Source organism: Cetorhinus maximus, chromosome X (assembly GCF_964194155.1).
Source record: "Cetorhinus maximus chromosome X, sCetMax3.hap1.1, whole genome shotgun sequence".
NCBI lineage: Eukaryota > Metazoa > Chordata > Chondrichthyes > Lamniformes > Cetorhinidae > Cetorhinus > Cetorhinus maximus.
The window spans coordinates 4849348-4868529 of NC_135917.1; the positions used below are offsets into that span (position 1 = coordinate 4849348).

The 19182-nt window shown below is 45.4% G+C and overlaps 1 protein-coding gene and 1 long non-coding RNA gene across 3 annotated transcripts in view; one reads left to right on the top strand and one right to left on the bottom strand.

Annotated features, from left to right (window-relative positions):
- The window catches only part of LOC144672575 (uncharacterized), a 101858-nt gene extending 86314 nt beyond the window's left edge, over nucleotides 1-15544 (bottom strand). Inside the window, exon 1 of the long non-coding RNA XR_013574117.1 lies at nucleotides 15446-15544. This is a non-coding gene — a long non-coding RNA (uncharacterized LOC144672575). The remainder of the gene's footprint in view (nucleotides 1-15445) is intronic.
- The window catches only part of LOC144672573 (tensin-2-like), a 237007-nt gene that overhangs the window by 209395 nt on the left and 8430 nt on the right, over nucleotides 1-19182 (top strand). For both annotated transcript variants that reach the window (XM_078534376.1, XM_078534375.1), the window contains exons 19-24: nucleotides 2005-2197; nucleotides 12697-13508; nucleotides 14429-14515; nucleotides 16634-16765; nucleotides 17474-17566; nucleotides 18945-19022. In XM_078534376.1, coding sequence (XP_078390502.1) covers nucleotides 2005-2197; nucleotides 12697-13508; nucleotides 14429-14515; nucleotides 16634-16765; nucleotides 17474-17566; nucleotides 18945-19022 — 1395 coding nt within the window. The remainder of the gene's footprint in view (nucleotides 1-2004; nucleotides 2198-12696; nucleotides 13509-14428; nucleotides 14516-16633; nucleotides 16766-17473; nucleotides 17567-18944; nucleotides 19023-19182) is intronic.

Consider the following 19182-nt stretch of genomic DNA (forward strand, 5'->3'; position numbering starts at 1 on the left):
CAGGCCAGTGAGCCTTACGTCAGTGGTAGGGAAATTATTGGAGAAGATTCTTCGTGACAGGATTTACTACCATTTGGAAGCAAATGGACGTATTGGTGAGAGGCAGCATGGTTTTGTGAAGGGGAGGTCGTGTCTCACTAACTTGATTGAGTTTTTCGAGGAAGTGACAAAGATGATCGACGATGGAAGGGCAGTGGATGTTATATACATGGATTTCAGTAAGACCTTTGACAAGGTCCCTCATGGCAGACTGGTACAGAAGGTAAAGTTGCACGGGATCAGAGGTGAGCTGGCAAGATGGATACGGAATTGGCTTGGTCATAGAAGACAGAGGGTAGCAGTGGAAGGGTGCTTTTCTGAATGGAGAGCTGTGACTAGTGGAGTTCCGCAGGGATCAGTGCTGGGACCTTTGCTGTTTGTAGTATACATAAATGATTTGGAGGAAAATGTAACTGGGCTAATTATTAAGTTTGCAAACGACACTAATGTTGGAGGAGTTGCAGATAGTGAAGAGGATTGTCAAAGGATACAACGGGATATAGATCGGTTGGAGACTTGGGCGGAGAAATGGCAGATGGAGTTTAATCCGGACAAATGTGAGGTAATGCATTTTGGAAGGTCTAATACAGGCAGGAATTATACAGTAAATGGCAGAACCCTGAAGTGCATTGACGGGCAGAGGGATTTGGGTGTACAGATCCACAGGTCACTGAAAGTGGCAACGCAGGTGGATAAGGTAGTCAGGAAGACATATGGCATGCTTGCCTTCATTGGCAGGGATATTGAGTATAAAAGCTGGGAAGTCATGCTGCAGCTGTATAGAACCTTGGTTAGGCCACACTTGGAATATTGCGTGCAATTCTGGTCGCCGCTTTACCAGAAGGATATGGAGGCGTTGGAGAGGGTGCGGAGGAGGTTTACCAGGATGCTGCCTGGTCTGGAGGTTATTAGCTATGAGGAGAGGTTGGAGAAACTCGGATTGTTCTCACCAGAGCGACGGAGATTGAGGGGCGACTTGATAGAAGTTTACAAAGTTATGAGTGGCATGGACAGAGTAGATAGTCAGAAGCTTTTTCCCAGGGTGGAAGAGTCAATTACGAGGGGACATAGATTTAAGGTGAGAGGAGAAAACTATAGAGGAGATGTGCGGGGCAAGTTTTTTACGCAGAGGGTAGTGAGTGTCTGGAATTCGCTGCCAGAGGAGGTGGTGGAAGCAGGTACGATAGTGGTGTTTAAGAGGCAGCTTGACAAATACATGAATAGGATGGGAATAGAGGGATACGGACCCCGGAAGTGCAAAATGTTTTAGTTGACGGGCAATATGATCGGCGCAGGCTTGGAGGGCCGAAGGGCCTGTTCCTGTGCTGTACTTTTCTTTGTTCTTTGTTCTTTGTTTCTTTGTTCAGGTTAAGAGAAACAGGTGATGGCTATTAATGGTCTTTGAGCACATATAAATAGGGGATAGCTGGGACACTGAGTGTGTGAGGCTGAACAAGTCAATAAACTCTCAAGAAAAGCTCTGTGTCTTAATTTTGGCAACGCCAATAGACTTGGATCCTATTAACAAGGTGGGGGTAAAATTCTTGCTCTGTCCTTGAGCTGTAGTCACCTACTATGAAATATGTCCTGACACACGCACACAAGAATGACTGTGGTGCTATCAGCTTAATGCAGTCATGACATTCCTCTGGCTGTTATTTTAATACTGGCATTGGCCCACTTAAAATATATGTTTCACTTCAAGGTGAAACCCCTCAGAACTATCGCCTAGGAAGAATCACCATCTTCAGGACAAGAGAGAATTGAGGAAGAAATAACAAATTCACTCGCTCATATCAAAGAATTCAATTCATCAGGACAGACAAAAACATTGCTTCTGTTATTACACACCATTAGTGGCTGTGCAGGTTGTAACTATCTTCATCAGAAATTGTTATAAAGACTAACCTGAAACAGAGATAAAGGTAAAGCACTGAGCACATGTTGTCTTCACTCCTCTGTTAGAAGTTCAACTCAACACTGATCCAGTATCCCAGGGGAAAGAAAATTCCATGTCCCACAGTCCTGGACAACTTCAGAATCCCGAGATTCAGCGGAGACTCCATCGAGAAGGCATGGTAATCTGTACATCTGTATCTCACGTGGCTGAATCATCGCCCCCTGTATACACAAGCAGCCCTATGTCCAAAACTGAAAGGTATGTTCCTCTTTTCTGTCACACTGAAGTTCACTTTGAAACTTAATTGGAAATTTATTTTATCTATGATATGTTCATGATGTGGCCGGGCCAGAATTTATTGTCCATCCCTAATTGCCCTTGAGAAGATGGTGATGAGCTGCCTTCTTGAACCATTGCAGTCCATGTGGTGTAGGTACACACACAGTGCTGTTAGGAAGGGAGTTGCAGGATTTTGACTCAGCAACAGTGAAGGAACGGCGATATATTTCCAAGTCAGAAAGGTGTGTGGCTTGAAGGGGAACTTTCAGCTGGTGGTGTTCCCATGTGCCTGCTGCCTTTGTTCCTGTAGGTGGTAGAGCTTGCGGGTTTTGAAGATGCTGTCAAAGGAGGCTTGGTGAGTTGCTGGAGTACAGGTTAGGGCTGTTTGAGTTTGGATGATTAGTTAGGAAGGATCACGAACAATATGCTTCTCTCTAGCTTCACAATGTTGAAACGAAGAGTCATTCACCGTCTTCTGCTCTAACGCACTCCCTCCAGGCTGTCAGGACTGCTGGCCTCCTCAGTCCTTCTACAAACAGCAACCTTTACAAACCCAAGCTTTGCATCACCTAACTGCGACCACCTAATTTATCTTACCTACACTCCTACTCTTTCCAGTCTTGGTGGATCCTTCTTCATAGACTCCTCACTCCAGGCTCTTCGGTAATATTGTCAGTGCAGATGGCAGTCTTGCCCATCCATTGAAATGCCAGTGTATTTGGTGCCCCATTTTCTTTTTGAATGGGGAGCATAGCATAGATGAGAAGCACTGGGAAACAATGTGAAATTTGTATTTTTTAAATAATGTAGCAAGATGCATGGCAAACTAGATGACAGGACGCAACCTAATTTGACCAAAATATAAACAAGAAATATTGAAAACACTCAAAGTCTGGCAACGTCTGAGGTGAGAGAAACAATTAACATTTCAGGTCAGTGACCTTTCATCAGAACTTGAATATGTTAGCAATATAACAGGCTTTAAGCAAATACAAAGGCAGGAAAGAGGGGGAGGGAGGAAAGATAAAAAGGGAAGGCCTGTGATAGGGTGAAAAACAGGAGAGATCAAAGGACAAAAAAAAGTTAAAACTTAAAAGGTGCAAGGCCAAAGAGAGTAGTAATGGTATAAGTAAAGAAACAACAAATGGGTCTAGAGGAGGTGTGAATGGGAAAGCAGAATCACCACCAACAGCTGCCATCCGAACACAAAAGAATTTGGGGGTAGAGGTTATGATGTGAAATTGTTGAACTCATTCGTTGAGTGTGGAAGCATCTAATGTGCCTAATGAAAATATAAGATACTGTTCCTTAAACTTACATTGAGTTTCATTAATACACTGCAGCAGGCCAAGGGCAGAGAGGTCAGAGTGGGACCAAGGCAGGGAATTAAAATGACAGGTAACCAAAAGCTTGGGGTCACAGTTGTGGACTGAATAGATAGAGGAGTTCCAGAAAGTGGTCACCCAGCCTGCATTTGGTCTCCCCAATGTAAAGGAGACCACATCATGAGCAGCCAATAGAGTACACTAAATTGAAAGAAGTACAAGTACATCACTGCTTCATCCAGAAGGAGTGTTTGGGGTCTTCTTCCACCTAATCTGACCAGTTTGGTGTTAGTAGCTAAATCCATCCAATTATTTATTTTCTTTTACAAAATACATCATTATTTTTATGACGCAGCAATGTGCACATTTCTTTCCTACCTTAAATAGCTAGACCCACGTAAATATAGCGAAATGTGGAGACTGTGCCAAAAATATTAAATTATTTCTGACAATACCTCCAGGAGTAGTTAAAAGCCACATTAGATCTGCCAGAAAGTGAAGGAAAAAAATCACTAGCAGTTTAAAATGTGATGCCTCGGAGACATTAAGAAATAGAGTATTAAATGACTGGTAGCCAAGGAGGTAAAACATTTGTCATAGAACCATAGAATGGTTACAGCATAGAAGGAGGTCATTCAGCCTGCTGCGTACATGCTGGCTCTCTGCAGGAGCAACTCACCGGATTCCACTCTCCCTCCTTTTCCCCATAACCCTGAAAATGATTTTCTCTTCAGATAATTATCCGGTTCCCTTTTGAATGCCTTGATTAAATCTGCCTCCACCACTCTCTCAGACAGTGCATTCCAGATCCTAACCGCTCACTACATTAAAAGTGTTTTTCTTCTTGTTGTTGCTTCTTTTGCCAATCACTTTAAATGTATGTCCCCTAGTTTTGGATCCTTCCACCAATGAGAACAGTTTCTCCCCAATCTACTCCGTCCAGACCCCTTCGTGACCCCTCTATCATTGTGTTTTATTCCTCGCTATAATGAATATATTCAAAAATGGAGGGAGGCAGAAAGCAGATAACTACAGGCCAGTTAGATTAACATCTGTCATAGGGAAAATGTTAGAACCTATTGTTAAAGATGTTAAAGCAGGGCACTTAGAGAAATTCAAGGTAATCGGGCAGAGTCAACATGGTTTTGTGAAAGGGAAATCATGTTTAACCAACTTATTGGAGTTCTTTGAAGAAGTAACATATGCTGTGGATAAAGGGGAACTGGTGGATGTACTATACTTAGATTTCCAGAAGGCATTTGATAAAGTGCCTCTTCAAAGGTTATTGCGGAAAGTAAAAGCTCATAGTATAGGGGTAACATATTGGCATGGCTGGAAGATTGGCTAGATAACAGGAAACAGAGTAGGCATAAATGGGTCATTTCTGGTTGGCAGGATTTAATGGGTGGTGTGCCACAGGGATCAGTGCTGGGGCCTCAACTTTTTACAATTTATATAAATAACTTGGATGAAAGGACCGAAGGTATGGTTGCTAAATTTGCTGATGACACAAAGATAGGTAGGAAAGTAAGTTGTGAAAAGGACATAAGGAGGCTGCAAAGGGATATAGATAGGTTAATTGAGTGGGCAAAGACCTGGCAAATGGAGTATAATGTGAGCAAATGTGAAATCATTCATTTTGGCAGGAAAAATGAAGAAGAAGCTTATTATCTAAATGGTGAGAGATTGCAGAGCTCTGAGATGCAGAGGGATCTGGGTGTCCTAGTGCATGAAGTGCAAAAAGTTAGAATGCAGGTATAGCAAACAATTAGGAAAGGTAATAGAATGTTATTGTTTATTGTGAGGGGAATTGAATACAAAAGTAGTGAGGTTATGCTTCAGTTGTACAAGGCATTGGTGAGACCACATCTGGAGTACTGTGTACAGCATTGGTCTCCTTATTTAAGGAAGGATGTAAATGCATTGGGAGCAGTTGAGGGAAGGTTTGCCAGACTAATACCAGAAATGGGTAGGTTGTCTTAGGAGGAAAGGTTGGACAGGCGAGGCTTGTATCTGCTGGAGTTTAGAAGAATAAGAGGCGACTTGATTGAAACATATAAGATACTGAGGGGTCTTGACAGGGTAGATGTGGAAAGCGTATTTCCCCTTATGGGAGAATCTAGAACTAGGGGGTCACTGTTTAAAAGTAAGGGGTCGCCCATTTAAGACAGAGATGAGAATTTTTTTCTCTCAGAGGGTCTTTGAGTCTTTGGAACTCTCTTCCTCAAAAGATGGTAGAAGCAGAGTCTTTGAATATTTTTAAGGCAGAGGTAGATAGACTCTTGATAAGCAAGGGGGTGAAAGGTTATCATGGGTAGGTTGGAATGTGAGGTTGAGGTTACAATCAGATCAGCCATGATCTTATTGAATGGTGGAGCAGGTTCGAGGAGCTGAATGGCCGACTCCTTGTTCGTATGTTCATATGTCCTGTTCAGGGTGAGTCATGACAACTCTGTGGGAGTAATGGGCAAATAATTCTGCTTCTTGTTCCCATGACAAGCAAGGAGTGGCTGGTGTGAGAATCATACACTCCCAAGCCCAGGAATTTTTGTCCATTAACCTTGAGACGGAAAATCACAGTGTGTGTGTGCACGTGAGCACCTTCAGGGTGATGCGCTCCTGCGCTGCGACAGAAGACAAATGCTGACTGTTTATCCCAAGGGTTTGAAGGGGAGGTTGATCAGCCTTTTTGTCTCCTTGTTGTTCTTATAGCCTAGAAACTGTTAATGGATACTTGCTTAACCTCTTTGTACGGCATTCCTCCTCGGCCCCCCATTCTAGCAGAGATGTTAGCCCATGTAAAATAAATAGGTTTATTGCCCGGATAGAACAGCGCAATAAAAGCATTAATGCAAGAACAAAATACTATGTTCTGGAAATTGGAAATGAAAACAGAAAATGCTGGAAGTCCTCAGCAGGTCAGGCAGCAAAAGGAGAGAGTAAAACAGAGTTAACGTTTCAGGTCAGAACTGTGTTTTTATTGCATTTGAAAGCATGGTGAACAGTCATCAACTGATATGATGACCACTGATCATTTTCTGGGTTAATAGTATCCTAGCCTAGGTATCCTACATCCATTCCTAAGAAGTCCCAAAGGCTTGGAGTTTTCAGGGATAATAAGGGTGATGTGACTCGAGTGGAATTAGCTTGATAGGAGTGCTGGCTTCCACTTATCTCACAGCTGCATATGTTGAGCAGAGAATGGATCACACATGTGGCAGATGGACGAGTTCTCCATGGAGCACTGTAATAACACAGATTTTGGCACACAGGCAGCCATTCGGGAGTCTGACCTTAGGCATTTATGTGGCTGTCTGTCTCGGTCATATATAACCCCCATTGTCCCGAATACATCAACTGCCTAATAAAATAAGTGATAGTGTGAGACCCTGTGGACTGTTCTCATTTTTCCTCGTACCACCTCTTTCCACTCACCTCCCTGCCGGCACAGTTCATCATCTGAAAGTTACATTGGGTTCTCTCACACTGCTAGATTCCCACAGAGATCATAATGTCAGCACAATTGGGCCCCTTAAGAAACAATGGTCTGACAATGGTAGACCAAACACTCCATTCATACCGGTCCAATTAGCAATGACAGGGGAATAACCAGCCTGCTGAATTTATCTCCTTAACAACAGCAAATAAAACCCCAACGTGCATCTATATAGCACCTTCAATGTAGTAAAATGTCACAAGGCGCTTGATAAGAGCGGTTATCGGACAAACTTTCATCCTAAGCCACATAAGGAGATTTTAGGAGAGATGGCCCAAAGCTTGGTCAAAGAGGCCGGTTTTATGGAGTGCCTTAAAGGAGGGGAGAGAGAGAGACAGAGATTACAGAGATAGGGAGGGGTGAGGACATGGAGGGATTTGAATGCCAGAAATTCCTGATCCTAAATTAAAAGATATGCCTTTGCGGCCCTTGGGAGCATCTATCTAACTGTCGTGCATGTTGACTTGTCTTCTGGCCACAGTTGCCAATGTTATCATAAATATAATAGAAGGGCTGTGCTTCATCAACAAACTCTGTCCCCCAATGTTCACTTCATGCTGGGTATCCTGCCCAACCCGCCCCCCACACAGCCCCCAGAAGGAGCAGACTCCAATTGGGGTCCTATTCCAGCCATCCTCTGGTGCCTCCCTGAAGTGGCTATTCTTCAAATGTGCACCTGGACTGAGTTATCCCCAGGCTATTCAACTGTGGAAGAATCGTTGCTGTCCTCACCTGATGAGCCCACCCCCCCGCACACATGCACCCAACACCCCACACACACGCACTCCACACCCCACACACACGCACACCCCCCCAGCAAACAGATGCGCACCCCCACTGCACAAACGTACAACCCCGCCATGTGCGCACATGCACACACCCACTTGGTCCACCCGCTCCCTCACTCACCCACTCATTCACCCAGTTGCCCACTCCCTCACCCACTCACCCAGTTGTCCACCTAATGGCTCACTCGCTCACACCCATTCGTCCATCTGCCCACCACTCGCTCACTCACTCACACCCACTCACCCGCACATTCACCCACTCAACAGCCCATTCACCCACCCACCAGCCCATTCACCCACCCATTTATTCAACTTCCTACTCGCACACTCGCCCTTTCACTCACTTGTTCACCCAGTTGCCCACTCACCCATCAGCCCACTTACTTACTCCCCCACTTCTTCACCCACTTGCACGCTCAGCCCTACTCCCCTGCGCGTGTTCAAACCCCTTCCCCCATGCACATTCATCCCTCCACCCCTTGCCCACGCTCCACCCCTCCCGCGCTCACCACCCACACCTGCATGCTCACTCACTTATTCACCCAGTTTCCCACTCACTCAATCACTCGTCCACTCAAAACGGAGGCAAAAAGGAAAAGAAAACTCGCATTGAATTGACTCCAGGAGAGCTGACTCCAGGATAACTTCCATCTGAATGCAAAGCATCAATATCTGATGAAGGTTGAGGAACAGTACCTAATCTTTCAAATGGGCATTTAACAGCCTTCCAGACTGAACACTGAGTTCAACAATTTTAGATCGGAACCCTTGCTCCTGTTTTGTTTTGGGTTTTTTTTGCTGGTTTGTTTTCTCTCTCTCTCTTTTATTTCCTTAACTTTGCATTCGGATGGCAGCTATACTGCCATTCACACCTCCTTGAGTCCCATCTTTTGTTACTTTACTTGTTCCATTACCACTCTCTTTGGCTTTACACCATGAACCCTTTTGTCATTTCATCTCTCCCGCCCTGTCACAGAGCTTCTCTTTTTGTTCTTTTTTCTACCTCCCGCTTTTCGCTTGTTTAAAGCCTGTTACATTTCTAAATTTTCCCAGTTCTGATGAAAGGTCATCGAACTGAAACGTTAACTCTGTTTCTCTCTCCACAGATGCTGCCTAGTCTGCTGAGTATTTCCAGCATTTTCTGTCGTTATTTCAGATTTCCAGCATCTGCAGTATTTTGTTTTTGTGTAGAATGACTCCATGTGGCTGAAAGCCCTTTCATTTTAGATCCCATGTAAGTTCACTTGGTGAGAATCTGCATCTGCGTCAAACCTGAGGGTCCATTCAGTGTGCACGCATGGCTGAATGACAGCTCGAAAGAGGGCATACAATTACAGCAACATTTTTGTACTTCATCTCAACAATGAACTCAAAAGCAGAATTCTGTTTCTTTTTATAAATTTGGACTGTTTCAGGAGGATATTGAAATGAAGTAAAGGATGCTATGGTACCCTGGGACTTTTGAGTTGTCACACTCTGTCAGTTCAGACAACACACAGCTAAACCTTGCAGGCCCAATCTGATAGCTTATCATCGACACCAGATTGAAGGCTTCAGCAGCCGCCTCCTCTCACTGCATCTGCATTTCATTTACAGTTCCCAGAAACTAGAGCAGCTGCTACAGACAGCGGCGATCGAGCAACACATTATAACCAGCTCACGTTTCCACCATTAACTGCAGTTTATTTCCCAAAGTCAAATAATCCTGCAAGCTGATCCTGACCCACTTGTACTTCTCAATGTGGCTGACTTTATTTGTACTCGCCCCATCCCTCCTGAAATTGGTGCTTCATACAGAGTACAATTTGCAGGCACCAGGAGCCTTCCTATATCTTAATTAAGTCTCGGCAAAGTCTGAGCCCTGTACACACACTCACACTCACACACACATAGGCCAGGATTTATCATTTGTTGGGCGGGCTTGGCGGGGTTAGGGTTAGGGTGTCACATGAGATGGGACATGTTTTTATTTTCAAAATGAAGTTTTTATTTCGTCGGTATCAATTTTAGGAAACCTCATCCCGCTCGTGGATGAGGTTTCCTAAAAAAAGGCCGCTTGGCCTTTTCGCTTACCCGCCAACCATTAGGTTGGACGGGCAGCGTAAATTTGGAGTTAGTTAGCACGTTAATGGCCTTAATAGGCCTTTCAGTTATCGGCAGGCTCGCAGCTGACTCCGGCGCATGCCCGCCAAGCAAAATATCACAAGACAGCGCGATGACATCAGGACACACGCCCAACATCATCGCGCATCATATTACGCTCCGGCGTGTCGGGCCCGCCCCCACACGCTGAATGTAAAATTCTGCCCATACACTCACACCCACACTCTCTCTCTTTCTCCCTCTCTCTCTCAAACACACACACCCATAAACTCACTCCCTCCTCCTTCTCCTCCTCTTCCTCTTTCTCTTGTTGCATCTTCACCATTGACTCGCTTTAAATATCGTAGAGAGCCCAGTTGAAGCTGACACCTGTCTGTGTAGCTTGGTTCCAGGTCATCTTTTACTTCAATGTCCATTGCGTTTCCCACTGGACAAGTTTGGGAAGATGCAATTGAGCAGATGAGATCAGCCTGTTTAGAACATATAACATCTCGCAGAGATAAACTGCTAAAACCTTCAATCCACCGTAATAACATCACAATTATTGATCTGCAATCTATCCACATCATCCCAGGCTCAGAAATCCCCCACCCAGCCCTGTGCATCATTAAATTTATTCCCTGGAGTACAGCTGATTAAGGGTTGATCTAACTGAATATGATTAAAGAAGTTGATAGGGTTAATAGAAACTATTTCCTCTGGTGGGGGGAGTCCAGAACGAGAGGGTGGAATCTTAAAATTTGAGCCTGGCTGTTCAGGGGTGATGTCAGGAGGCACTTTTCCACACAAAGGAGAGAGGGAATCTGAAACTCCCTCCCCCCACCCCAACAAAAGCTGTTGAGGCTGTTGAAGATTTCAAAACTGAGGTTGATAGATTTTTGTTGGGATAAGGGTGTTAAGGATATTTAACCAAGGTGGGTAAATGGATTTAAGATAGAGATCAGCCATGATCTAATTGGATGGTGGAATCGGCTCGAGGGGTTGAAGGACCTCCACCAGTTCCTACATCCCTAAATTTATTGCCTTAACTGGTAGCAGAAAATAGAATGTTAATTGGTGAAAGCCCCCTTAAATTTCATGTTACCTATTACAGTATAAAATATACTCCAAAGATCTTGAGGCAAATGAGGGAAGAAATAGCAGAGGCCCCAACCATTTTCTTGCAGAATGATTATGGGCTGGAGTGTGGCCAAGGTAATACCCATTCTGAGAAAGAGAGCCAGAGCTAACCTACAGAGCAGTCCATTTAACACATGTGGCAGGGACAATTCTGTCATTGTTAATTCTGATTGAAATCATTAAATATGGTCAATGGAGCAAATGTAGTGGGTGTGATGTAGTATAGAGGGAGGTGCTGCACTTTCAGATGAGACGTTAAACCGAGAACCTGTCTTCTCAAGTAGATGTATAAGATCCCTTAGTACTAGTTAGAAGAAGAGCAGGGGAAGTTATCCCCATTGTACTGGCTAATATTTATCCCTCAATCAACATCACTAACCAAAAGGCTATCTGGTCATTATCACATTGCTGTTTGTGGAAGCTTGCTGTGTGCAAATTGCCTGTGGGCTTCCAACATTACAAGGGTATTGCTATTTGGTCATGATAGGTGCTATCAAAATGCAATTCTTTCTTTGTATTGGACTTGCAGAAAGTCTTTGGTAAGAAGGAGATTAAGGGGTGACATTGGTGGATGGTATCCTGAGGAAGAAAGGTGGCACTTAGTGGGGTTCTGGTTGGCATTTTTTTGAAATGTATAAAGGCTGCTAGCTCATCCAGGACACGGGAGTGCCCTAGTTGTACCACCCCAGGAGTCAAAGGTCCATTATTCAGAGCCCTACCCTCTGATCCTGCAAACTTCAGCAGCATGAATCTGTCTACCCATGTATTTATGTGGGCTTTGTCTTCGAAATCTTTATCATTTGGGTGCAGTAACATAGTGGTTAGGCTACTGGACTAGTAATCTCAGAGGCCTGGGCTAATGATCCAGAGACATGCGTTCAAATCCCATCACGGCAGCTGAGGGAATTTAAATTGGGAATAAAAGTGAGTCTCAGTAATGGTGACTATGAAACTAGATTTGAATTCAATAAAAATCTGGAATTAAAAGTGTGATGATGACCATGAAACCATTGTTGATTGTTGTAAAAACCCACCTGGTTCACTACCATTAATGTCCCCATTAGCACATTCCTTAGATAATATCACCACCGTCAACACCCCTTTGTCCTTTTGTCTATGACATCTTTGGCAATCTCTTCTTTACCTCCATTTATCACTGGCCCTCTATCCAGCTCCACCTGTCCCACCCCCCTCAACCAGCTTATATTTCATCTCATTTCTATTTTTACTTAGTTCTGATAAAGAATCATTCGGACTCGAAACGTTAACTGTGTTCCTCTCCGCAGATGCTGTCAGACCTACTGAGTTTTTCCAGCAATTTTTTGTTTTTGTTTCAGATTTCCAGCATCTGCAGTTTTTTGCTTTTATCACTAATGTCCTTACCTGGTCTGGCCTACATGTGACTCCAGACCCACAGCAATGTGGTTGACTCTTAACTGCCCTCTGAAATGACCTAGCAAGCCACTCAGTTTCCAAGAAGGTTGTCCCACCACTGCCTCCTCAAGGGCAATTAGGGATGTGCAATAAATGCCAGAGATGGCCAGATCCCATGAATGAATAAAAAGAGAAGTTGGAGTCAGTGTAAACAGAGATGAAAATGGGTTTTATGTCTTTTTATGTTTGTATTATATATAAAACCTTCAACAGCACGGGGACAGCAGAGGGAGGATATGCATCACCACTTCAGCCATCGATGGTTCCTGAACCACAACGGACAACCCCACCTGGAACAGAAGCAAACCTTCAGCTCCCTGTCTCTCCCGTGTCAGGGAAGAGTGGTTCCTCTGTTGGTTGTCATAGAAATGAGAGCCCAAGAAGCCCAAGGAGCCCAGTGGACCAACTGCCGAGCAGCCAGCAGATGAATGGCATGGAGACCAGCGCTGTGCCTGTTAACCCAGGGAGCACACAACAGGCACTGACCATTGACACTCAGTTAAGTGTGAACCAAAACAAGAGGATAGATGGCTCCAATGGACCTTCCTCAACCTGCAGCCCAGTGTTCAAAAGCTATGCAGTAGACAGCTTCTCAGATCACTGTGTCATCAATACGCCTGGGAGTTCAACCTTCGTCAGATGTCCACCTCACAGTGCCTTAAGTGTCCCTTGTTTTATTAACCCCGCAATGCAGCATCCGTTGCTGCTCCCGGATATGATCGCTCCACAGTCCTGCCAAGGAAGTCCGGATTCCCAAGCCCCTCCGACTCCGGCCTTCCCTGTTTCCACGCCTTACTATACTCCCTTCTCTCCTTCTGAAGTGTTCACCTACCAGTCAGGAAGCCCAGGGGGCCTCCAGCAACCCCCGTTGCCAGAGAAACGGCGCCTGTCTGCCGGCCAGGGATTGGCCAACGGAAGGTCGTTCTCCCCCACACTACGCGGTGTTCAGGCTCCAGGTGAAAGTCCCGTGCATCATGTGACCTTCTCGCCCACCACTTTGGATTTCTCGGTGCCATTGTTGCCAGGTAAGCAGTCACATTGTCTGCCAGCAGCGTTGGCGCTCTGGTATCCCTTTTGTTCCTGCAAAGAGGTTACCAGGTAACATCTCCTTGGGCCAGGAGTGCCAAAAGGTCAGGGGTCATGAACTTTGACTGATGCCAGTTGGGAATCTGCTAACTGGGGGAGGAATTGGGATGGAGTGCGTCAACCATCTGGATTCACTGACCCCCCCCACCCAACATACCACATGCCCTTATTCCACCCAGAAATACTATCTCAAAACTGGCCTGGATGGAAAATCCCTGTTTGCAACCTTGGTGGCCTATTCGGCCCTGAAATCGGTTTCTGAGCCCATTGCTTCCATCGTTGTGCCCTTTATAGAATCCCCACGACCCCCGACTCCCAATGTTCATTCCATTAAATCAATGGGATGAAAATCAGGTAGGTTCTATCATGGGCAATTGACCTGCTGTGCCAGATCATTGACCAGGTGGTGAAGCTGACAGTTGACCCCCCAAGTGTACCTGGCAGTTGTGGGCACCACTAAACATCCTAGGTCAGATACCTCACCCCGCTCCTCGATGACAGGCAGACATTTGTAAAAGTTTCTAACATGGCTCCTTCGATACGGGGTGGGGAAGGCTACCAGTATCCTATCCCCTCCACCTCAGCCATGGAGTTGTCCTGTTAGACTCTCCAGCCGATTCGGCAAGCCAATGACACCCAGCTCACCAAAAACGTGCAAATCATGGGATTCCCTTTGACCTTTAACCAGGTCGGTGGTCAGAGGGGACGAGTGCCAAGTTATGCCCCCTTGCAGATTTTTGAGACATTTCTTCAGGTTGTCACTTTTCCCCCTTCCTGAGAGGACGATCCCTCGAAACACGAGCAAAATTCAACACAAGCAAACTTAATCTGATCATTTGCTGTGCTTTGTTCTCTGCAGACGGACATCAGGAAAACCAGATCAGTGCCAAGTTTGTACAGGACACCTCAAAGTTTTGGTATAAACCAAACATCTCCAGAGACCAAGGTGAACTGCCATATCTGAATGAAGACTATTGTTTGTGGTGTAGAGTTGACAGTGACACAGATCCACATACTGTATCCCCTGATCCTGTCAGATAGAATTCCTGGCCCAGGGATAAACCTCCAGGTTCACTTGTTCCAGTGATGAGTCAGGGCTGTTGGAGTGTTGGAGACGTGTGGATGAACGCTGAAAGATCTCATCGAAAATTCTAGTCTCTGCTACTGCGAGTGAGAGCTTTAATCAGTTTAGGGTTAGCAGTTTGGAAGGAGCATTGCTAATCTTAATATTGATGCCAATGTTAAATTGGATCCCATGCGAGGTAGATTTACTAGTATCTGGAGATGGTGCATTGGGTGGGGGCACTGGCTGTCAGTAAGGACCCCTCCCCTCCCTACCCCTACCCATTTTCAAACCACTTTAAAATTACCAACATGCCCGATTTCCCTCTATACGGTGCAAAGTTTATTCAAGGAAAGTTACCCACAATAATGCCACTGAGGGATATATCAACAGCTAGCAGATTTTCTGTCATGCTGGCTCTTCCTTCGAGTTCTGAAGCGATTGAGTGATTGGGGTAAAAGCTGAACTCATTGCATGTGCCCATTTTATGAGCGCAAAACAGGCACAATAAGGGCCCATTGCAGTGCCCCAAAAAATGCCTGAAAGATGTCCAAACCTTTATCGGGTGGACCCATTTTTCAGGTGTCCTTGGCAATCGCCTGAAACAAGTGTTAGGCCCCTTACATTAGAGAGGCATCTGACAGCAAAATGTTACTTTCTTTAAAAGAAAAATTATCAAAAAGTATTGCTGTGGAGCCAGGAGGAGCTGGAGTTCTCGCTCAATTCCTGGGGTCCTTGTATGAGAAGCAGGCCTGCCCTGCCCCCCACCCTCTATCTCCCACCCACCCCCAGTCACCCCTCCCCCATGCTTACCTCAGGGCCACTACCTGGGCTTTAGGAAAGGAGGCCAAATAATGTAAATAGGCCTGAGGCCCAATCTCGGGCCTCCTGGTTCAGGCTCCTTCTTCTGGGGAGCATTTGGAGGGTTTTTCTTTTAAATGCCTGTGCTCGCAAATAGCTCGGAAATTTCAAATAGCTTCTTTGTCAGACTCGATCTAAACAGTCCTCAGCAGTAACTTTCCATTGTCGTGACATTGGGGTCCTTGTTTCAAAAATAGCCATGGGAACAGACCATTCTGTATGTGTCCACAGAAGAAGGGAACACTCTATTCTGGACACAGTGCCATAGATAACAATTAACAGAAAGTTACGTCATTCCTTAACCAGAGGAAGTGGTTGTTGAGGGGGGTGGGGGGGCATGATCTGTAGAAAGCTCCCTGATTGGTAATTCATCTCTAAGCTGCAACACCCAGCCTCTCTGTATCTCAGCCTTCCTTACTCCTCTCTGTTTTCTCATTACGGTTATAGTTAGTGCTTCTTTGAAAGGGTGGCAGCCATTTTCCTTTCCACCACTTGGGCACATCCAGGTTTCAAAACTTCTTCGACAAACAGAATGATACCTGGACTCCCAAGGCTTCCATTACAAGGAGAGATAACACAAACTAGGGTTACATTCCCTGGAATTTAGAAATTTAAGGGGTGATTTAAGCCACGTTTTCACGATATAAAAGGGAACCAGGTAGATGGAGAGAAACTATTTTCCCTGGTTAAAGGGCTAGGAGGCAAATTCAAGCCAGACCTTTCAGGAGTGAAATTAGGAACCATTTCTACACACAAAGGGTGGTAAAAGTTTGGAACTTTCATCCGCAAACGGCAATGGATGCTGGATCAATTATTCATTTTAAATCTGAGATTGGTTAACAAAACTCTATCAAAGATATTAAGGAATATGGGGCAAAGACAGATATGTGGAGATAGGTCACAGATCAACCATAATCTCATTGAATGGTGGAACAAGCTTGAGGGGCTGAATGGCCTCCTGTTCCTACATTCCTTACTGTCTTGAGAGAGCAGGTTGTAGTGGGTCCAGAGGCACAGAGAGCGGAAGATGCTTTATGATGTTATCCGTATTTTTGGTTTGATCAAATCGCTCTCTGTAGGCCTACCCATGGTGGTAATATAGAATTCTAAAATCCCTGATCGAATCTCTCCCACTCACAGCGATTGCCCTTCTGAAAGACCGCAAGCCGGGCTCCTTCCTGATTCGAGACAGCAATTCGTTCCAGGGGGCGTATGGCCTTGCCCTCAAGGTGGTGACGCCTCCAGCTAACCTCAGCTCACACAGCAGTAAAGGTATGTTTCAGATGTTACCCTGTCTCTGGGTTTGACAGTTGACGTTTTGGGTGTGTTTAGACTGCGGCTACGACCCAGTTTGAAGCCAGTAGCTGCCATTCCACTGCCAGGCTCCATATTGAAGTTACCCCCTCACGGGGATAGAGCGGGGGAATGAGACTGACTGGATTAGTGTACAGAGAACTGGCATGGCTTCAGTGGGCCAAATGGCCTCCTTCTGTGCCATAATGACTCTCTCACTGTAACTGCTGATTGGACACCCCGACCCGCCAACCTGCAAATGAGACCAGTGGAATTGAGGTGGCTTCAGGACACGGGCACTGAGGTGGGAGTTCAGAGCCAGGCCAGACTGGTAGGGGTGAGAGGGCCATACTGGAAATGAATGTGGGGAAGACTCAATCTGACTCCTGGGGCACCGAATCGGCCGGAATTTGGCAGTAGAAGGGGTAGAGTCACACTGCTGGCCTGGGGCTGGGATTGAAATCTCTCATGGGGCAGAATTGAGGGATCATTGCTTTGCCCAGTCCTGCGCTCCACTCCAGGTTTTCCACTGTTAGTAACTGGAATATAAAAGGCAGCTCATTTTGGCAGACTAGTACCTCGGGTGGGGGTGATGGGGGTGATTCTGGAGAAGGGTGGGCTTAGATGGGCTGAGCGGCCTCCTTTGTGGCGCTTTGGCGGTCCTGATTCTCTAAATTGTTGTTGCAGGCGATCCCAACGAGCTGCTGGTCAGGCATTTCCTCATTGAGACAGGCTCGAAAGGTGTGAAGATCAAGGGCTGCCAGAATGAGCCTCACTTTGGTAGGTTTCTCCCTTTTTAAAATGCTGGATGCTGCTAGTAACAGCAGGTTCCGAAATCCTCCAAGTGCTGAATCCATTCACTGGTCACAGCATCAATAGCCAGGAGCAACTAAAATGGGCAGCAGCATCTGTCCAGCCCCATCACTGTGTGCCATTCAAATACCTAATGGATTATTTATTTAAAAAAAGAAAACACAGCAGCTCACTGGATAAAACACCACATGGTAGAACAGAGTCTCACACAGCAGAAAAGCCCCACGTTTGAGCAGCCGGGGTTTGAACCCTCTTGAAATCTCTGCACTCCTTCAATTCCAACCCCATGATCCCCCCGCCCCCCCCACCACCTTAAACCAGCTTATATTTCACCCCTCTCCTAACTACACTCAGTTCTGTTGAAGGGTCATGAGGACTCGAAACGTCAACTCTTTTCTTCTCTGCCGATGCTGCCAGACCTGCTGAGTTTTTCCAGGTAATTCTGTTTTTGTTTTGGATTTCTAGCATCCACAGTAGCTTTTTGTTTTTATCCCTGATTTTAATCACTGCACCATTGGTGGTCACACCCTCAGTTGCTGAACCAGTTACTCCACTTGAAAAGTCATTTGTTATGAACGTTTCCCCTTGTGGGAGAGACCAGAACTAGGAGACACAGTTTAAAAAATGGGGGTCTCCCTTTTAAGACAGAGGTGAGGAGAAATTTTCTCTGAGTCGTCAGTCTGGGGAACTCTCTTCCCCAGAGAGCAGTGGAAATAGGGTCAATGAATATATTTAAGGCAGATGTAGATAGATTCTTGACTAACAAGAGAGTCGAAGGTTATCAGGGATAGGCGGAATGTGGAATCGAGACCACAATCAGATCAGCCATGATCGTATTGAATGGCAGAGCAGGCTCGAGGGACTGAATGGCCATTCCTGCTCCTAATTCGTATGTTTGTATGTATCATATTGTATTACAATATATAAAACAGCACAGAAACAGGCCATTCAGCCCATCAGCTTCATGCTTAAGCTTCACACCTCCTTCCACCCTCTCCTCATCTCACCATATCCTTCTATTCCTTTCTCCTTCAAGTATTTATCCAGCTTCCCCTTAAATGCATCCAGGCTTTACACCTCAACCACTCCCTGTGATATTGAGTCCCAAATTTTCACCACTCTGGAATAAAGAAATTTCTCCCAAATTCCCCTATTGGATTTATAAGTGACCTTGTGATAATTTATGGCCCCTAATTCTGATTGTGGGGATGTTTTCATGATGTACTGAGATGCTATACGAATGCAAGATTTTCTTTTTTTTAAAAGAAGTGAGCCTTCAGATACTTTTGCAGAATGATTGTCGGTGTTGTGAACTGACTGGCCTTTTTGTTTATGTCGGACACAGGAAGCCTGTCAGCCCTGGTGTATCAGCACTCTATTACACCCATCTCCCTACCCTACAAGCTGAAAATTCCAGACAAAGGTAACACATCTCCCAAACCTAACACATGATTGGCTTCCAGTTAAGCAATGGGAATGGGAGGAGGTGGGGGTACAGGGCGGGAATTAAATGCTTAGAGAATATTTGTGGAGAATTTGCAGGGGTGCTTTAGAGACATGGGCTAATGGTCAAACCAAGCACT